We start from the raw sequence: 20,984 nt of genomic DNA, 5'->3' as shown, positions 1-20,984 counted from the left end.
CAACCATAAGCCGTCTCCACAGGCGTTTCAGAGAATATGGCAGCACATCCAACCGGCCTCACAACCGCAGACCTTGTGTAACCACACCAGCCCAGGACCTCCACATCCAGCAGGTTCACCTCCAAGATCGTCTGAGACCAGCCACCCAGACAGCTGCTGGAACAATTGGTTTGCACAACCAAACAATTTCTGCAAAAACTGTCAGAAACCGTCTCAGGGACGCTCAACTGCATGCCCGTCGTCCTCATCGGGGTCTTGACCTGACTCCAGCTCGTCGCCGTAACAGACTTGTGTGGGCAAATGCTCACATTCGATGGCGTCTGGCACGTTGGAGAGGTGTGCGCTTCACGGATGAATCATGGTTCACATTGTTCAGGGCAGATGGCAGCTGAGAATGTCCCAGTTCTTGCATGGCCAGCATACTCACCGGACATGTCACCCATTGAGCATGTTCGGGATGTGCTTGACCGGCATATACGACAGCGTGTACCAGTTCCCACGAATATCCAACAACCTCGCACAGCCATTGAAGTGGAGTGGACCAACATTCCACAGGCCACAATTGACAATCTGATAGACTCCATGCGACGATGTGTTGCACTGCATGAGGCAAATGGTGGTCACACCAGATACTGACCGGTTCTGGGTCCCCAGACCCCCAATAGTGCAAAAAACTGCACATTCCAGGGTGGCCTTTTGTTGTGGGCAGTCTGAGGTACACCTGTGCACTACTCATGATGTCAGATCAGCATCCTGATGTGGCACACCTGTGAGGTGGGATGGATTATCTCAATATGGCAGATGTGCCCACTACCACACATTTGGACTGATTTGTGACCACTGTTTGGGAGGGATGGTTATATTGTGTATCTGGAATGAATTTTAGGTCTCTACGTCCATCCCATGGGGAATGGGAGCAGTAACAAAGGTGTTGCGTTTATATTTTTGTTGAGTGTATATACCCAAAATTCAGTTGACACACTGAAATTCAAGTACATAACTGTAATTTTACATGTTTTTCAGAGATGACAATACTAATAATATATTAGCATTAAAAAAAAAACTTTGATCAAAGAGCTTGCACATATTGGTGGATTACCAATTACAGAAACATAAGAACATGATTTTGGTAATAAACAATACAGTTTATTTAACACAGTGGTGGTATAAAACTTTGAGTGGTGATGTGATAAATTTTGTGATAAAATTGCTACATATTTGGTTCATATAAGTGCAGACCCTTAATCTGATTTTCTCAGTTGTTTAAATTTCCTAAAACAACATTTATTTGTAATTGTATACCTTTGAACCATTTTTCTGTTTAGATATTTAATTTGCTGCCTGTCTGGAAAGCATCTTCTATCCCATATGAGCTTCAAGACCCATATTCAACTAAATGCTGGAATGTGAGAAAAAGAAGATATATTGCATCTGATCAATATAAAGAAGCCTACATAACTTTCCAGGTAATACATAAATATTTTCCACGAGCATGTGTTGTGTGTTTGACTTATACAAAATATAGGTCCAGCTTCTTGGTACTGGCCTTAAACCTTGACTCGTTCAAATGTTCCACATTATGTGACTCTTAATCAGTGTTCGGGAGTAACGGAATACATGCACTGGCGTTATCTATTTAAATTTCAAATTATGAGTAACTGTATTCCATTCAGTGTTGGGTAAGTCACTTAAAAAAGAAAACTTACTTAATCAATATTGTATTTAAAATACTTATCTAATTACTGTGTCTGAAAAGTACCTTAATTACTCAATACGTAATTTAACTAAATACTTCTTAAAATCCCTATGACCCTTGAGTGGACAAACAATAGAAATTAAAATTCTTTAAATAATAAATAATTAAAAAAAAACAAAACATGCAAGTCAACATGAAATAGTTTAGCCTTTTAGCTTTTCTGAATCATCTTTTATATGTCTAGCCCAACAGTGAGTGGCTTCAACATGATGCAAAACTCCTTTAAGAACAGATTCTCCTGATCATTTGATTCCAAACTGAGTGCAGACAGTATTCAATTCAGCAAGGGCAATGTCAGTGATCCTGGACATGAAATGAATTCCACCGTGTTTTAAATAGGCACTATAAGTTTTTTCTTGAAAAAAATATCTACTAACTCTGAAGCAACAGAAAAACGGTTTGCTTTTGCCCACATGCAGAATACTTTGAAGTTGCACTTCTGTAGATGAATTTTGACTCATTTGCTTGAAGCCATTTCTCAACATCATGAAAAATTAAGTTCAGTGTGTGATGCACACCTTAGGTGTGGAGGGAGAGAAAACTGTCCTTCAGATTCTGTGGAGAGGGTCTGCTCAACATCAGTAAATATCACCTCTTCATCTTCTTCCGATTCCTCATCAGAGTGATTTTTGGAACATTCTAAAAGCTTTGATAAAATTGGACCCATTGTCTGTCACGATGGCTGTCACTTTAGAGTTCAGTCCATAAGCTGAATGTACTTGCTCGATTATATCATATGTGTGTCTCCCTCAAACTCTTTTACATGTTTGTGCTGCATGTCCTCGTAAAAAAGTAGAAGGATCAATCCAGTGTGCAGTCATTCCGAGAAAACTTTTGTTATGGCTGGTCCAAATGTCAGCAGTCGTCGAAATATATTCCAAACTCTCGAAGGTCTCTAAACTGCATTTCCATGTCCACATAACACTTATCTACGTAAGTCAAAAACATTTTTCGATCGGACAGTGCTGCTTTTTTGCCACACACAGGTATTTTGTTTAATATGCATCTAAAAGACGAAGACTCAACAGTACGCATCTCTTCCACAATTTAGCCTGCAATAATTTTTTTAAGCTCACCTTCAGACACTTTCTGTGCTTGAGTTGCCACAGTGTTATCCATCGATGATGAACAAGGATCACTCAGAAGTGTTCGTCTATGCTGCCTTGTCAGGTGCTTCAGCAGATTACTTGTGCTATTGACAGCGGCTGTCTCCCCAGGACATAGCTTACATATTACTGTAATGTTCTTGTCTACTTGTTTCAGAAAAGTGAAGTAATGGGAATATTTTCGTTTCATAAAACAACCACTCGCTTCAGCCGAGTCTGACATCTTCCACTTTAGAATACGACTATGCAACAAACTGGCGCAAAAACACGTGCACCTGCACTACAACGATGTAAAAGCGGCAGAGTTTACTTTCACCTTTAGAAGATAAATTAATGAAAAAAAAATAACGATATTCAGCAATTTTAATGATTTTACAATTTAACGCAAGTACATTGTAAGTAACTGTAATTAAAACACCTAAAAATGAACAGTAATCAGTTATTCTACTTTTTCAGTGGACAAGTAATTTAATTACCCAACACTGATTCCGTTACAGTTACATTTTAAATAGGTGGTAATCAGAATACAGTTACTTTGTTGAAATAAATAGAAAACACAGCGTTCATTTCCAGTTTCATATGTTAGGCTATCCCCTCTCTATGCCTTCTCCAGTTTTGGTGATTAAACACAGTCGGGTGCAGGTTTAGCTCAGTTGGATGAGCATGTATCCATTAGTGATGTGCGATACCACTGATTTACTGTCCGATCCGATACCAAGTAATATTCAGGGTGGTATTGACGATACTGATCCGATACCGATACTTTATACAAAAACGTATTTTATTTATTGTATCTCAAATTGTAGCGTCATAATGATTACAGGACATCAGATTACTTGTTCTTATCACTTAATAATGCAGAGTTCATCATATAGAAATAAAAAAACTGAAGTTGTGCGCTATTTGAACACCTTGCCTGCCTGCAGCACTAAAGGACTCCATGAGAGACGTCTGTCTTGCCCTAGCAGCACCTGTCCCTCTCCTCCTCTTCAGTTCACCTCAACATACGCGCCTCATATTCTGTGACATGATTTACTCTGAGGTGTTTGACAGGGTTAGTGATGTTGCCACAACCATACATGCCAACCCTCCCGATTTTTCCGGGAGAATCCCGGAGCCACCATTCTCCCGAATTTCCACCTGGACAACAAAATTGAAAAACCATATTGCAGAATTCATAGCGTGGCCGAGCCAATTCCAGTTTACAACAATGGCAGCAGCTACTTAGTTTTAATATTACTCTTATTTCGGGCAGCACTGTGGCACGGGGGTTAGCACTGTTGCCGCACAGCAAGAAGGTCCTGAATTCAATTCCAACATCAGGCCGGGGTCTTTGTGTGCGGAGTTTGCATGTTCTCCCCGTGTTTGCGTGGGTTCCCTCCGGGTACTCCGACTTCCTCCCACCGTCCAAAGACATGCAGCTTGTGGGGATAGGTTAATTGGATAATCCAAATTGTCACTAGGTGTGAGTGAATGTGAGTGCGAATGGTTGTCTGTCCCTGTGTGTTAGCCCTGCAACAGACTGGCGACCTGTCCAGGGTGTACCCTGCCTCTCGCCCTATGACAGCTGGGATAGGCTCCAGCGCCCCCCGCGACCCTGAAAAGGATAAGCGGGTCGCAAAAAAAAACATGTTTTCATGTGAGAATGTAGCTGTGTAAACTTCAAATATCTGAGCCGATCGACACATCGTCTTCAAACCCCCGCGGTCTTTCACTACTCAGGTTAAACATGTATAAGTCACTTTGATAACTTAAAAATGTTATTGTTTGGCTTTTTCAGTGTTTTATTTGTTCGTGAGTAAATCGGTTTGGCTGAGATTAAAGTTATTAGATTAGATTAAATTAAATTTAACTTTATTAATGGGTGGGTTCCTCCAGGGTTTTCACACAGCTGAATAAACATCAAACAGAAGATCATTAAACAAAGTGTGAGATGGTCGAGAGTTTACGCCAGCGCCCGGTTATATTTTAGATAGCAAGGAGCAGACGGCAGAGTTTCACTCCACTGAGAGAGCTCGTGATGTACTACCCGGCTTTCTTTAGACCGCGAAGGCCGGGTCCTCAGGTGGAAGCAGCCTCTGAATTTGGACACCCCCGCTGTTTCCGGGCCAGCCAATAATAACGGTGACATTTAACGTATTTTATCCGATAAATAAACCCTGTAAAATGTATTTATCACCCCCCCCAACAGCCCTTTTGAATGTCTCCCTAATTCTGAGGTCTCAAGGTTGGGAAAGTATAGCCACAACACCTCACTCTTGGAGCACTTTTTTGCCACATGTATCGCAAACCCCGTCTCAGCTGTTTGTGGAGGTAAAATACGTCCGCACAATTACGTTCAGCCATTGTTGTGAGTGCGCACGCCAAGGGGCTGCGAGACATTTATACAGCCGTATTTCGCACATGACTATGAAAGGCGGAAGAGGAAGTAATTCCTTTGAATGTAGACAATCCGAATGTTATAGTTTCTTTCCACTGTGTTCCTGTTAATGATAAACTACAAATTTACCCTAAATTGCTAAAATATAGATATTTTAATGTGAGAATCGATTCTAGAACATAAATGATTGGTATCGGAGGAATCGATATTTCACGATCGATCCGCACATCACTAGTAGCCATATGTCGCATAGCTGAAAGCGGCCGATTCGAGTATGACTTGTGGCTCTTTTGTTTGTTTGTTTGTTTTAACTCAATTTCCATCTGGGATTAATAAAGTTTCTCTGATTCTGATTGCCGGAAATCCAAACAAGACATAAGAGGCTCTAATGTAAGCGTCCTGTTAATGTTGGTGGTGTCAGTTACACAATGGAGCCAGAGCCAGCATAACAGAGCCAGCAGTCCATGGGCAGGAATGCATTTATTACTTGGAATTTCCGACACCATTTCATAAGAAGAATGGGATGGGCGAAACTTCAGTGTCTTCAATCTATTATTGCTGTGTGATTTTTATTACTATTAATGAAGGCTACTCACCACCGAGCTGGCATTAACTGAGGTTCATTCATAGATTGCAGACTGTTAGGCCGTTTCTAAATACTCATGTACGCAAGTCCGTACTCTCGTTTTCGCTTGTCCGAACTTCCTAAGTTCACACGGGAGTCCGGACTTCCCAAAAGCGCAGCGCGATCGTTCCACAATTGGAACAGCAGTGTACTTGATGACATCACAGCTCTGGCTCCTTTACTGCCACCCCCTCTTAATTTAACTGTGATTAATATTTGCAATGGAAATTACACATGACATAAAAAAAATTAAACATGATTATACAGTAAATTTCTTGAAGACAAAAAGATAATTTGATTAAATTTGAATTGAACAAATATTTAAAATATAATCTGATCATTTTTGGAGCAACCTTCAGCATCTCCACGTAATAACATGCTGTTTTTAGACTTGATGGATAGCATTAACAACCTGCTAGCTGCAAATAATCATGTGCAGTTCTACATGATTATTAACCGACAAAAAGAAAACATATTACTGATACAGAAAGAGTTTTCTATACGAGATCACTGCAACACGTGCAGCCTTACCTAATGTCCACCCTACTGTTATTCATTTTATATTAAGATTTAAAAATCTAGTTGGTATTGGTATGGCAAGTAGCCTTCAGTAATAGTAATAAATGACACAGCAATGGTACATTCATGTAGTTGTAAAAAACATGACAATATATTAAGTAATCCAAAGTATTCAGATTACGTTACTCTCATTGAGTAACTTAACGGAATACGTTACAAAATTATGGGGCATGTATTCTGTATTCTGTGGTGGAATACATTTTAAAAGTAACCTTCCCAACACTGCTCTTAGTGGCTGCAAAATCAAATAAATAAATAAAATTCTACTGCACTGGGTAGTAAATGACAAACAGTAGTCCTTCTCTTCAGCATTGGTGAGCTTGGTATTGTCACAACATCTTTCCATCTGCAGAATTGTATTAGAGGAGCCATCTAGCTAACTTCAGAGCATATCAGCTGATAATAAATATGCTTTTTATAGCTTTAGCCGAAATTAACTCTCTGTGATGTTTGTGTGTCTAGAATGTTGGATTAAAGGTGGCAACAAACCTGCTGCTCCGAATTCCTCATTGTGTGACTTTCCTGGGAAGGAATTATCACCGGGAAAATAGTAAAATCTTTATGTTTTCTTTTCCTTTTAAATTGCAAATAATAAAAACGTTGGCAAAATCAAAGAAGAATGTCACCGCTCTCCTTTATTCAGATTCAGTATTTATAGTTTGTTTGTTTGTTTGTTTTTAACCATTCTACAGTATTTGGGAGTCCTGGAGGATCTAGAGGAGATCTTTTACCAGAACCACCACACATAAAACCCGTCCGTGCTTTCTTCCCAGAGACTTGGATATGGGACCTGGTGGAAGTTGGGTATGCTGTTTTTGTTGATCATGACATTAACTGACATTTAAATTAGTAAGGGAAAATTAGTTTGTGTATATATAGGGACATTTATGGATCCATGCGGATGTTAACCTGTTTTCATGTTTAGAATTCTGCTCAGAATTTAACATTCCTAAGAATGCACTGTTTTTGTTGGCTAATCTAGGTAATGTAGCTATGTTTTACCATCTGAAAATTTCCATATTTGTAAATCTGCTGATTCAGAGAGTCTGGAACAAAGGACGTGTCCCTCACTGTCCCTGACACCATTACCACCTGGGAGACGGAGGCTTTCTGTTTGTCCTCTCAGGGTTTTGGTTTGGCTCCTCGAAAAGAATTTAGGGTCTTCCAGCCCTTTTTCCTCGAGCTCACCTTGCCCTACTCCATCATCCGGGGGGAGCACTTTGAACTGAAGGCAACTGTTTTCAACTACCTGACAAGTTGCATCATGGTGATCAATGTTTCTATATCAGCTAAATAAATATGTCAAAAAATGTCAGCATGCTGATAGACTTTACAGATGATTTTGTCATGAACCAAAGTCCAAGTAGTAATGAGAAATCTGCATCTTTAAGCTCGGCTCACTAAAGAGAGCCGGCTCTTTTGGCTCCCAAGCGACTCTTCAGGTTGTTTTGTTGCTTTAATTTATTTATTATCAAAAACAATATAAAATTATGCACAAAATGAATTACTAATGTAAAAAAACACATTTTTATTTACATTTGTTTATTATATATAGAGTTTATATAGTCAATAGAATTGAAATGTTTTCAGATTTTGCTTTTTTTCTTGGTGCCTCTCATTTTCTTTACAATACCTTTTGAATGTGTCAATGTTGTCTCTTGTTGTTGCCCCTGCCTCTCTTTCTCTCTCTCCCTTCTGTTCTGTTCGTTTGCTATTGCTGCTGCAAGTGTAACTACCACCTCTCCCCCTCTTCATCACGTGCTGCATGAAGCAAAAAAAAAAAGTGAGAGAGAGAGAGAGAGAGAGAGAAACATGCCTCTCAATAAGGAACCGGCTACCGTTCACTTTAAAGGGCCGGCTCTAAGAGCTGTTTCGTTTGTGATCGACCCATCACTAATACCAAGTGGCCACCATAATTATAACAATAAAATGGTTTATTTACAAATGTTTATAAGACATATCAACTACACAAGACATGGAACATAGACGAGACAGCGACAGACTAGACATGAAGAGCAACAAAGAACCAACAAGAACTGAGAACTAAAAATAACTCAGATGCACAAGTCAAATCTGGAACTCAATTCTAACTAAAACAACCATTTCAATCCAAATACTTTCAAAGAAATAACAAGTCCAGAACAAACCCACCCAAAAATAGCTTGAAGACCCAGCACCATGACAGTAGTAGTGTACACATTTCCCTAACAAGTGTCAGGAAGGGTATCCAGTGTAAAGATATACAAAATCAAAACATCTTATGTGACCCTTTGTGAATAAGGGAGTAGCTGAAAGTAGCGTTTTGGTTTGTCACACTTGGTCTGATGTTGTTTTCTATGAATACAACTTCTGTCCTTACAGAGTAACAAGAAAACACTGAATTCCTCTTTTACTTAGAAACTCAACCCACTGTTTTGTTCTTTGTGCAGGTCACGGTCTTTGCTACGCCTTCCTCAGATTATACCCTCACCCCTCTTTCCGGTGAGCAGTACACATCCTGTTTGTGTGACAGCGAGCGCAAGACTGTGAGCTGGACCATGAATCCAGTAGTTTTAGGTAAGGATCAAGTTTTTATCCACACCGGTGTAAATGTCCTTTCAGTCAATGCCTCTTCTCTTTTCAGTATCTACAAAATCAGTGAGATTATCTAATTAACAATATTTTAATGTGCAAGACTTTACAGGGTTGAGAAAAATTATGTTTGTTGTCCTTTTTTAGGGGCTGTGAATGTGACTGTGTCTGCTGAGGCAGTGCCATCCCATGTTTCATGTGATAATGAGGTTGTGAGAGTACCAGAGAGAGGCCGCATTGATGTGGTCACAAAATCCTTCATAGTAAAGGTTGGTGCCATTAACACAGGATGACAAAGATTCTGCGTTTGAAATAGTTTTTTCTCATGAAAGATTTTCTCATAACTTCTTTCTTCTCAGGCTGAGGGGAGTGAGATGACAAAGACGTCCAACTGGCTGCTTTGTCCAAAAGGTCAGTGTATTTTCTGCCAAACAAAACAGCCAAATATTTAGAAAAAATGATCAAATAAATTTATAAACAAACTGAATGGTATGCCCTGAGTTCAATTTCCTTTATCTTACCAATTTGTTATCTGTTCCTGTTCCCGTGGTTTTCAGATAATTCTTTGTAGTTTAACACTTTACTGGTAACTTCAGCGTCCCACCTTTTCCCATACTTACCACACAAATAACTATGTACTATACTCTTATCTGGAAATGGGAAACATTACAATGCAACAAGATCTTTAAGTTGAACCAAAAATGTTTACTGAGTGATGTGTAAAAACCAAATGCAATTAGTAAATCAAACAATCACTTGCAGTATCAAAATTCAGCAAACCACAGTCCTAAAGTTCTTTATAATATCCTTCACCAATAATAATATAATATAATAATAATAATATAATATCCAACCCAAAGTCCCATCGCTGCAGGCCTGGATCGCTGCGTGTGGTCGTGGAAACCAACGGTCCTCAAAACAAAGCAAACAGGTGCTTCTTCTCTGCGAAGGCACCTGGCCAAGTTGAAGCAAAACTGCCTGCCGCATTGTCCTGGAAGCTGCAAATCCAACCAGCTGGGTCTCTAGCCTCGCCAGTCTGAAGTCTTAAGCCCCGTACAGTTCTTGCTGTAATTCGTGGCCATTGGAGCTAACTCTGTCAGCCTAGTCAGCTAGCCACTAACTAGTTTTCTGGACAGAAATACAAGGCTAGTCTGAGCTGCACTAACTCATATTCTACCTTGCTGCCTTGGACACGGGATGGGTTTTGCACACCATCCCTCACAAGTGTCCTAGCTGATGCTAGCCGCATCCAACCACCATCTCACTCCAGTGGGGGGGGGGGGGGGTCCCCTCGTGCCACCCCCCCCCCTCTCCCCGCCTTTTCTCTCCCTCTCTCTCTCAGCTTCCTCTTCCACTTGACCTCTTCCTCCAAAATAAAAGCACCTTAACGACAACAAACTTAATTTCCACTAATCTGAATACACAAAAATTAACTAATAGAACTATTCATATATACATGTACATTAGAAACAAAACTTAACCCCTCTAAATATCTTTGGGCTACACTTACCTTGGAAAATAATTTCTCATCTTCCTCTTCTGTCTCATATTTCTCATTTGAAAAAAAAATGCATTTAAAGTTACCTGCCATTAAAAAAAACCATTATTCCATTTATGCTTGCACCTCTTCTGCACCGATAGCTAGTAACGCAACTGCAACTTTATCTAGCCTATGTTGAATGAATGCATCGCTGGAACAAAAAGAAAATGTGATGTGAGGAAGTACAATTTTAGTTAAAAGATTATGTACATTCACCATGGACATGAGTGTCATGGTAGGTTTGGGCTTTAATTTATTCATTTGAACTGCTGATATTTTAGACTTGAATGATTGCAGGGCACACATATCTTTAATTATTTTACAAACAAGACTTGGGTGCACACGTTTATCTGTCAGATTTTCTCTAATTTATACAGAATCAAAATATATACACCCTCAAACATATATATATATACATGTACGCCCACAAACAGTGGCTAAATGTCCCTTGTCAAGTTACGCCTTGACCAGATACCTTTGCATCAACAAAATTCTTGTATAACTCTGGCTCAATATTTAGCCACTCTTCTTGGCAGAAGTGATTGGTTTCCTGACCTGCACCTGGTTTGTAAGAGTCGCCAAATTTTCAAAAGGGTTGAGGGTGGGAATCCCAGAAGCTCAGTGATAGCCTGCTTCATCCATTCCAAAATCAATTTTGATGTGTTTTTGGGATCGTAGTCCTGTTGGAACACAAAGTCGTTTCCAATGTGAGCAGGACAGATGGAACAATTGACGGAAAAAGTGTGGACTGCATACCAGTTCTTCAATTGTGTTGATAGGCCACGTAAAACCAGAGTTATGATAAAAAAATATATGCAATGTTTGTTTTTCTTCCTGAATACTATCGTTGTTTATATTTACTGCAGGAAGAAACGGTAAAAACTGCGTTTTATAAGGAAAACGCTCGAAAGCACTCTCCCCTGGGAGCAAATACAAAACCAAAGCACCCCCACCATTTACCACTGGTCAAAAAATGTACCATGTCGACCAATCAAAACATGGCATTTAGTTGTTTAGGAAGGGTGGAAGTTTTAGGAGTGACGGCGGTGTTTTGACATGTGAGAGATTTGTGACGTTTAGCCCTACTATTGTAATAGCTGTGGGAGTCTCCTAGTGGGTTTGTGTTGTTAGCGGCAGCCATTCCATGCTGCTCGTGTTCCATTGTAAAAGAAAACCTTACCGTTGTGACGGCCTGGCGCCGGCGTTACCCATCTCCACGCATGTATGCACGGACTAAGAAGGCTGTGGAGATCTGGCTCGTAAGGTGTAATGTTGCTGACAGCGAATAAAGGTCTGTTATTGGATTTAACCGACTGGCTTCGGGTTATTCAGCTAACCCCCACACCACACGCTCGCTGGACCTGCTAGCCGCTCCTTCCTCACCAGACTGCTGTTACAAGTGTATAGTCAATAGTTTTGTTGTGTGTGTCAGAACAATGAGGCGACTACTGAATGTTACAGGTGTTACAGGAGTGATACATCTCCTGCTATCAGGCCTGCAGGTATCAGGCTGTTGTTCTCCTTTATCTCATAGTGGACAGAAATTATTTTTTGTGGCACAAATAATTTGTGTGGCATCAGATTTGATGCAGAACAGCTGATTGTTCTGTAAATAGTTTGAAATGTTTGTTTAAAAAAAACGCCTTGGCAGCATTTTTAGGTAAACAGCTGCAAAAAACTTTGTTGTTTGCATAACTCAGTTACTTTTTTGAAGAAGTAACTATATAATTAATTGCCCAACATTGGTCATTATATACTGTATTTTGCAGACAGAGAGTTACAGGACTCTCTCCCAGACCACAGACTCATAATACAAGTCAGAGCTTTATAATAAAAAAAAAAAGAAACTTACACAGGTCATGAACAATATTTTTCTTACATTTTCATTGTAAGTGGGCTAAAGTAGTCTAAAATTAGTCTAACATAAATGTAAATGCTGTTATTTGATTATTTTAATAAACCATGTAACTTGGATGGATTTGATGCTGGCGTGACCACAGTGCACACGTCTAATGTTGTTGAGTGTTTGCTCAGACACATGAAAAATTAGAGGGAACATTGGTCAGGACACACCCCTGCGGGGACACTGTATGTATTGTGCTTGATTTGTTCTGTCCTCCCTGGACAAACTGTCCAATCTCCTCACAGGTTGACCACATCTTCCCTGAAAAGTGGTCTGAATAAACTTAAGACACTGAAGCTGTTTCCGTGTGAAAGTTGAGTTTTCATTTAACAACATGCATGGCCATTCACCACGGAACAGGAAGTTGTTGTTGAGAGGCTATTAAAGCTTAAAAAGTTACAAAACTTAGTACACACCTCAGACACGATGAAGATGATGTTTTATTGGTCCTACTAGTGGGTGTGGCCGATTGCTTCTATACTGCCACATTAAGATATTAAATGAAGCAGGCGTAGGTCTGTGTTATTTGCATTTGTGAAATTTCAAAGCCTAATGTAATTTACAGTAACATCAGTAATGTATAGTAATGTAATTTTTCTGGAGTGATACTGTTAACCTAAAAATTCAAGTATTCTTATTTATTTATATTCAAATATAAGTAATTGAATTTAAGATTAAACCTTTGCACCATTTTCTGCTTTTGTACTTTTACAAACCTCTAGAGAGTTAATAGGATCAGCATGGCCTTTTAGTTCAATCTAAGACCTTGGCAACACCAAATTATGAAGCTTTTGAGGCTTGGTTAAGGATGTCTGAGGCGGCACACCAAATTTTGATAATCCCCCCACAGGACATTTAGTTGTTAACGAGTATCTCAGCTATATATAAGATATTTATAGTTATATCTACATGCTTGGTAAGAGTCAGTCTGGAGACTTCTGTGTGGAATTATTAGGTCACACTCATGGTACTCATGTGGTTGTTTGCCGAATTATTATTTTTATTGTGCCTGAAACTTGGCTAATTGTAGGTGTCTGATTTCTCGTATGACCTGTTACAGTTCATGATGCTGTGACCACCTGCTGATTTGAAACTATTTTGGTACTGACATTCTGATTAAGCTCCTCTCTGTATGGTGATTGTTTGTCTGTACACAGGAGACACACTGACAGAGGAAACTGAGATACAGCTGCCTGAGAATATGATTGAAGGATCTGCCCGCACTTTTGTATCAGTCCTGGGTAAACCTGATCATTTTTAATTAAATGAGTTTAGATTAATCCAGAAAGAAATATAGCAAGTTTCATTTTTTTAACCAGTACAATAGTAAATGAATATAAAAGACAAATACAACTGGACCGGCATTCTTTTGCCTAGTTTTGAAACACGCTATTAAATGAGACTCCAACAGTTTTGCAGTTTAGAAAATAGTTTAGAAACTACATTCCAATGACAAAGTGCAAAATATTATAATTTAGTATATACAGTTTTTATATAACCTGCTGTATTTTTCTAAATATTTAACTTCTTTACTAGTTTTAATCTATTTGTAGTTCAAGTGTTCGAACGTTGTATGTTCTGTCTCAGTGACTGAGTGCCTCTGATCAGGTGACATCCTCAGCCGGGCTCTGAAGAACTTGGATGGACTGCTCCGGATGCCATATGGATGTGGAGAGCAGAACATGGCTCTTCTAGCCCCCAACATCTACATCCTCCAGTACCTGAAAGGCACACAGCAGCTCACCCCAGCCATCATGGAAAAAGCTGCGAACTTCCTGACCAGTGGCGAGTGTGTTTGTTTCATAGTGAGACTAAAATCAGAGGTTTATGAATAGAATATCTATTTAAGAGTCATTTTCCTGTTGTTACAGGTTACCAAAGACAGCTGAACTACAAAAGTTATAAAGGCGCATACACCACATTTGGAAGAGGAACAGGAAACACTTGGTGAAAATAATAATTACCTTAATATTCCATTTGCCTCAGAAACAAAACTGAGCCTGTTGGTAAAATTTACTCCTTAAATCTCCCGTCCTATTATCATTTTATTTCTGGACATGGAGAAAATCAACTCACATTATAATGGCATAACTGTGACACATTTTGATATAATTTTGAAACATGAGGAAGTTTTCTTTTGGGTGCTTTTTTATGTCAGGCTGACTGCTTTTGTGATGAGAAGTTTTGCCAAAGCTCAGTCTTTTGTCTACATTGATCCAAAAATCATTCAAGAATCTAAGACATGGCTGGAAAATAAACAACAAACAAATGGCTGTTTTAAAAAGTCAGGCAAACTCTTCAACAACAGAATGAAGGTAAGTCTATACTTTAGCTGGACACTGATACTAATTCTGTGCGGAGAGAAATTCTGGCAGCACACAGAAATAACTTGGTTTCACTCACCAGGGTGGTGTGTCTGATAAAGTGACTCTCAGTGCATACATCACTGCTGCTTTCTTGGAAATGAATATATCCCAACATGTGAGTAAACTCGATGTGATCCCATTTGATCTTTTAGAACTATAAGACGATAAGATGTGTGTCTTTTTTTTATAACAGTGACATGGTTGTATTTACCTTAATTAAACGAGTCGTCAGTCGCAGTAAACCAGCAAAAAACTCGAGCCGCCGGGCTACGTAAAAAGTGTAGAGGGGCGTGTTTGCGGTCATGTCCAGCGGGTGTCTACTGCGCAGACTCTGGCTCCAAATTTGCAAGATGGCAGCCTCCACAAGCGGGATATTTCGGCTTCATTTGTGCACAATGGTAGGAGGCGGTGTCGCGTTGTCCATCTTTTCTACAGTCAATGGTCTGGAAGTCCAGCAGTTCATCTAAACAAAAGGCACTTAGACTAAAACAGATATAGATATGTCTATCATACCACAAAACAATAAGAGAAGGACCCCAAAGTCTTTGCAGACTAGTAAGGATCAGACCCCACTTAATATGACATCGACTATAAACTCTAAGCATATATGAGTAAATATTTCTAAGCATAAATGACAATCAACAATACGAATCTAACACTGTAGGTGAAAAAGAAATTTGTTAAAGCATTATTTCTATTTCCAGTCATGAAAATAAAGTTTAAAAAATAAGTACATTGTAGGGAAATGATCAAGTTGGGTGACATATGTCCTTAGAAAATCCCACAATTTCTTAAATCCCCCCAAAAGATTTTTTTCTTAGAAAATGATGGTGTCAGAAGCTGCTTTTGTCCACTTAGCAGAAAGTGCTTTAATAAGTGTTTCTTATAAGTATTTAATTGTCCAAACATTAAACACAAGAAACACATCCACATTTTCCTTTCTGAAAATGTGGATGTGTTTCTTGGTTTTGTTTCATATGTGCTTTATGCATTTATGCACTTTGTTGGATTTATTGTTGTGGAGAGGGATGAGGTGGCGACTGAAATTTACGATACTGGCAAACCTTGACTATATGTTGCAGTTGGCACCTTTTGCATATCCAAGGCACAGTGGGCCACAGGAGGCCATACCCATGTTGCCTCTTTAGTCTTCCTTATGGAGTATACCAGGCAGTCTCCCTCGGGTCTCCTCCAGAGTGGGGCCCTAGTCCTCTCCTGGGCAGGGTGAATTGGTCCGTTGTTCAGTTTGTCTTCATAGGGCTCTTCTTTCGATCTTTTAAAGGATCCTGTGGTGAATAATAGCTTGGCTTGTCTCAGGGAGTCCATCAATGACCTCAGCAACACCTACACTACAGCTCTGCTGGCCTATGTCTTCACCCTGGCAGGAGACACGGAGACCCGCGCTCACCTTTTGCAGCACTTAGACACAGTTGCAGTGAGGGAAGGTGAGTCACCATCTAACAGGAAATCATCCAGGTGTTATTACCATAAGTGTAACTTTTATTGTATGTTTGTAGGAGGTTTCCTGTACTGGTCTCAGACAGCAGCAGAAACATCAGCCTCCCTGTCAGTGGAAATCAGTTCTTATGTGCTGTTGGCCAAACTCAGTGCCTCCACAACTGCTGACGACCTGGGTTATGCCTCTGGCATTATTAGGTGGCTGACTGGCCAGCAGAACTACTATGGAGGCTTCTCCTCCACTCAGGTGCTACACCACCCAAACAGCTTAAATCTCACCTTTGAGTTCATATACACTGGGATAAATAAAAACGTATCTGAGAGAAGCTGAAATTTTACTTGCTGTTGCTGTCCTGTAAAATACAAAATATAAATATATATGTAAGTATGTGTAGTAGCTGTGATTTTGTTTGTAGGACACAGTGGTGGCTCTTCAGGCTCTCGCTCTGTACTCCACTCTGGTGTTCAGTCCTGAGGGTTCAAGCACAGTGACAGTTCAGTCTGACAGCAGTCAGCTGACATTTGATGTAAATCCGGGCAACAAACTGCTCTACCAGGAGGAGACGATGCAGGGCGTGTCAGGAAAATACAGCCTGGAGGTGAAGGGCACTGCATGTGTGTCAGTGCAGGTCAGTGACAGCATCCTGCTTGTTCCTTTTTCCAAATAGAGAAGTATGATGAAAAAATGTGTTTGCACTCAGAAAAGCACATTTGCTTATCCATCTATGTATTTGCTCAAATTATCCAAATTCAGGATGCAGTGGCTTCCCACTAAGGAAATGATTTCAAACATTCCTTTTCCTCCTATGTATTTTTTTTCTTCTTGTTGTTGTCGTTGTTCTTCATCATGGATTTCACTAAGGCCAGATGACATGTATAATATGTATAATATCTCCAGGAAGGTCTAGCTACACTGTGTGTATCCTCGCAGTTGGATTTGCCTGGAAAATCTCCAGAGGGTAGTGTCATAAAGGCATCCTGCAAACATGCCTGCACCATCTTAGCTGGCATATTTTAAGTAAATAACCAGCAGTTCTATTTCCAGATCCCTTCTCATGTCCAAGCCTTTATCTCAATTTTAAATATTTTGATGAAAGAAACTCCAAATCAACATGACATTTCTGCCCACAATTAGTGTACATAATATTCTGGCCACAACCACCAAAATAATTTCATAACTTTAATCAGTCCCCTAAAATGTGACGCCACTATTTTTTTTTTTTTTTTTTTTTTAAATAAATAGGACAGGGGGAATGAATGAGAGAAAGAGGGGGAGAGAAAGAAAGAAAACCAAAGGGGAGAAGAGACGGTGAGAAGGGGGGGGAAGAGAGAAAAAAAAAAAAAAGAACTCCTGGGTCACCTGTATGGAGAAAAAAAAAAAACAAACAAAAAAAACAAACAGAGGAGACAGCAAACAACAAAGAGCAACATAATAATAGAGAAAACAAAGCACCATCACAATAAACTAGCTAGTCATAGATATCAGTATTTACTAAATAATAAACGATATTGTGCAGCACGCAAGATAGACAGCGCACAGTGTGCTTTGAGGCAGCAGCCAAGAAAGCTTTAGTCCGCGTCTGTGAATACCCATGTGTGCATACCTGTGTGGATCAGCATGCTTGCATTCCAAAGGTTTCTCCATGTAATGATCTGCTAGGGAGTGTGGGGGGGCCACAGCCCCGTCCTCCAGGGTGTGAAGCGGGTATGGAGGAGATCAAAACTCCAGACATCCAGAGGCCCCCAGAACACAAGAGACCATGGAAGACCAACAGAGGGGCAGCCGCGCCACTGTCCCAGTAAGAGCTGAGGAGAGTCCCAGATGAGGGCTCGCCCAGCAGCCGCGGAGCAGAAGCCAGGGGGAGTTGCAGTGACGCGCCCGTGAGCTCCGCCGGCCCCCAGCTGTGCCTGAGTGACCGAGCCCCAGGCCGAGAGGCCGGGGGCACCCCACCTCCAAAGGGGCCCGAGCGAGCCCCAGGCTCCAGGCCCCGACAAGCGGCCGCCAAGGAGTGAGCCGGTGTGTACCCGGACGCCCACCCCCAGACACAAAGAACCACCAACACACCGACACCTGAGGGAGTCCGCCACCGGCAGGGGAAGTGGTGGTGGGTGGAGATAGGCCTCCAAACCTTGGAGGGCCTGAGGTGTCCCCAGAGAGGTGGCGTCTGACACCCAACCTGACATATAGACACAGACATACAGGCACACACAGACACAAACATCCATTCCCACCCTCATGCTCTCATATGCACTTACTCCACACTCAACCAACGTGGAGACAGACATAAAGAGACGCTGTACACACAATCACACTCCCCAAGCGTACTCTACAAACCGGGTCTAGGTACCCTTGCCCCTGGAGGGGGGAATTGCACCCAGACCCAGGTGGTGTTACCCTTTTCCCTGCGGTGGGGAGAGGCAGACCACCCCGACTCCGCAGCAGCAGGGAGGCCCCACACCCCAGACCGCAGTCGGACGGCCAACTCCTCCTACTAGCCCTCCCGCTCCAGCAGGCCGCAGAGAATGGGGGTGGGAGAAGACTCCAAACCTCCCTCAACCCGCTCATTGTAGTGTTGATGCATATGTGTTCTAAGGTGCAATTAAAACCCAGGAGGGCATGGAGCTACCTGCCACTATATTTTTAACATAAATGCAAAACAAACATAAAAACATTTATATAGTTGAGATATACTGTAACAACTAAATGTCCTGTGGGGAATTATCAAAATTTGGTGTGACACCCACAAACAGATTTCTATTCTTCTTATTATTACTATTATTATAAACTGCAAACCTCTTTTGGTTGACTATTTCGCAGATTTCTGTTCACTACAACATCCCGAGTCCCACTGATGTCACTACTCTCAGCGTGGAGGTCAAATCAGGGGTTGATGCAACAAGTGAATCCAGACGCAAGCTCACTCTGACAATGAAATCCCTGTAAGTATTTAACAGATTAGATATGTGCTAGGGGAATTTTATTTACCACTGTGGGATAAGTGTTGGAAATGTGGCATCTATGGATACACATCAGTGCAATCACTTTTTAACTGTTCAAACACAGGTACAGTGGAAAGGAGAATACTACCAACATGGTGATCCTGGATATCAAAATGCTCTCTGGATTTGTCCCAAATGCAGTGTCTTTAAAGATGGTGGGTTGTTGCAGTTGTTAGCTGAATAGAAATGTTGCTACCATGTGTCAGTTTATGATGAGATAAAATAATAATAAGGAGACTGTTGTCTCCTCACAGCTCGAAGGTGCCCCATTGGTGGATCGTGTTGAACAAACAGAAGATCATGTTCTGGTGTATTTACAGGAGGTGAGAGATAATCACAGTGGGGATACCAGATGATGATGTTTGTATTGTTACAGAGTGTGTCTCCTGTTTTTAAATCTGTTCAGTTACCAAAGGACATGCCCATGAACTACAGCTTGACAGTCATCGAAGAACTTCGAGTGGAGAACCTGAAACCAGCCATGATCAAAATCTATGACTACTACCAGCCAAGTACAATTCTAACTCACTTCACTGCAACAGCACACTGACACACGTTGCTCCATAGTGTAGCTGTACAACAAACAGCAGTTAACAGAATTTGAAGGATCAAATTTAAACGTGTTGTAAAAACACAGCAAGTCACATTTTTCCACTTTGTTTTCTCTCTCAGGTGACCAGGCTGAGACTGAATACATTTACCCATCAGCTGCAGGTAACAAACTGTTATAGCGAGAACACCACATTTCACACAAAATTGAATTGAAGTTATTTTTAAAATATTTGTTCAATCTCAACACAATACAGTATTTGACAATACAGTTAATTCAGTACTTTTTTAGGCCTGACTGATTATTTTAACACAATTGCATCCTCATGTTTTATTCTTTTGTTGCAGCTTAAAGATGTGCAGTCAGTCCTGAGGTTGTCACGCAAGTTATTCAACTTGCATTTTAATAAAGATGCTTTTTAAACACAAATATGCCTCCATATGTTTTGTTTTCATCTACAAATAGTTCTTCTGTATAAAAATATTATCCATCTCAACCTGACTCTACCATCCTATTTTGTCACACTAACCCTCCACATGTCTTCATACACTACATCCATGAATCTTCTCTGGTCTTTCTTTTTTCCGTCTGTCTAACATCTCCATGTTCAACATCCTTTGTCCAGTGAATCCACTATCCCTCCTCTTCCACCAACCTGCCTCTCATTCACACACAGATATATTCTGTCTCGCTTCTATTCACTTTCATTCCTCTTCTCTCCAGTGTAAACTTCCACCTGCTCCATACTCTCACTACAGATCATAACATCTTGAACGCATCTGTATGTTGATGGCCAAAGGACATACTTGTGGCTTTTGATAATGGTAGCATTGATAGAGTTGCAGAGAAGAGTATCTCACTGAAGAAATTACTTTGTAAGGTGAGAATCTCTATCTTGTGAAATTATTCCAAGTAATGCATCTTTTAAACAGAAAATGTGATTATGTGACAAATGACTCTATTTATCTTTTTTATGTACTATTTAGCTTTACTGCTGCTTTAAGGAATTTTCACCAATATGTGCATATGTTTTAACTTTTTTTGCGTTCCAGTCCAGCCCTGGTTCTGTGTACACAGATAAATAGAAATCCAAAGTTTTCTGGGCTGTAGCTCATTTTAAGGATTTTAAAGGTGCTAATCTGCTGCATGA

General features: G+C 40.5%; 1 protein-coding gene across 1 annotated transcript in view; it reads left to right on the top strand.

Moving 5' to 3' along the window:
* LOC309702007 (alpha-2-macroglobulin-like) overlaps positions 1 to 20,034 on the top strand; it is a gene marked incomplete at its 5' end in the record, with an annotated part of 50,520 nt that extends 30,486 nt beyond the window's left edge. Inside the window, 20 exons of the mRNA XM_082526379.1 lie at positions 1,326 to 1,466; positions 6,909 to 6,996; positions 7,139 to 7,250; positions 7,488 to 7,713; positions 8,876 to 9,002; positions 9,165 to 9,286; positions 9,377 to 9,428; positions 13,618 to 13,701; positions 14,069 to 14,251; positions 14,332 to 14,407; positions 14,619 to 14,775; positions 14,867 to 14,941; positions 16,109 to 16,271; positions 16,344 to 16,531; positions 16,701 to 16,913; positions 19,103 to 19,224; positions 19,349 to 19,439; positions 19,539 to 19,607; positions 19,691 to 19,796; positions 19,957 to 20,034. Of these exons, the coding sequence (XP_082382505.1) occupies positions 1,326 to 1,466; positions 6,909 to 6,996; positions 7,139 to 7,250; positions 7,488 to 7,713; positions 8,876 to 9,002; positions 9,165 to 9,286; positions 9,377 to 9,428; positions 13,618 to 13,701; positions 14,069 to 14,251; positions 14,332 to 14,407; positions 14,619 to 14,775; positions 14,867 to 14,941; positions 16,109 to 16,271; positions 16,344 to 16,531; positions 16,701 to 16,913; positions 19,103 to 19,224; positions 19,349 to 19,439; positions 19,539 to 19,607; positions 19,691 to 19,796; positions 19,957 to 20,015 (2,454 nt within the window). The 3' untranslated portion in view covers positions 20,016 to 20,034. The remainder of the gene's footprint in view (positions 1 to 1,325; positions 1,467 to 6,908; positions 6,997 to 7,138; positions 7,251 to 7,487; positions 7,714 to 8,875; positions 9,003 to 9,164; positions 9,287 to 9,376; positions 9,429 to 13,617; positions 13,702 to 14,068; positions 14,252 to 14,331; positions 14,408 to 14,618; positions 14,776 to 14,866; positions 14,942 to 16,108; positions 16,272 to 16,343; positions 16,532 to 16,700; positions 16,914 to 19,102; positions 19,225 to 19,348; positions 19,440 to 19,538; positions 19,608 to 19,690; positions 19,797 to 19,956) is intronic.
* Between the last annotated feature and the right edge of the window lie 950 nt (positions 20,035 to 20,984).

The sequence above is a fragment of the Aulonocara stuartgranti genome (genome assembly GCF_965226115.1).
Source record: "Aulonocara stuartgranti genome assembly, chromosome: 3".
Lineage (NCBI taxonomy): Eukaryota > Metazoa > Chordata > Actinopteri > Cichliformes > Cichlidae > Aulonocara > Aulonocara stuartgranti.
This window is presented reverse-complemented; position numbering and strand designations above follow the sequence as displayed.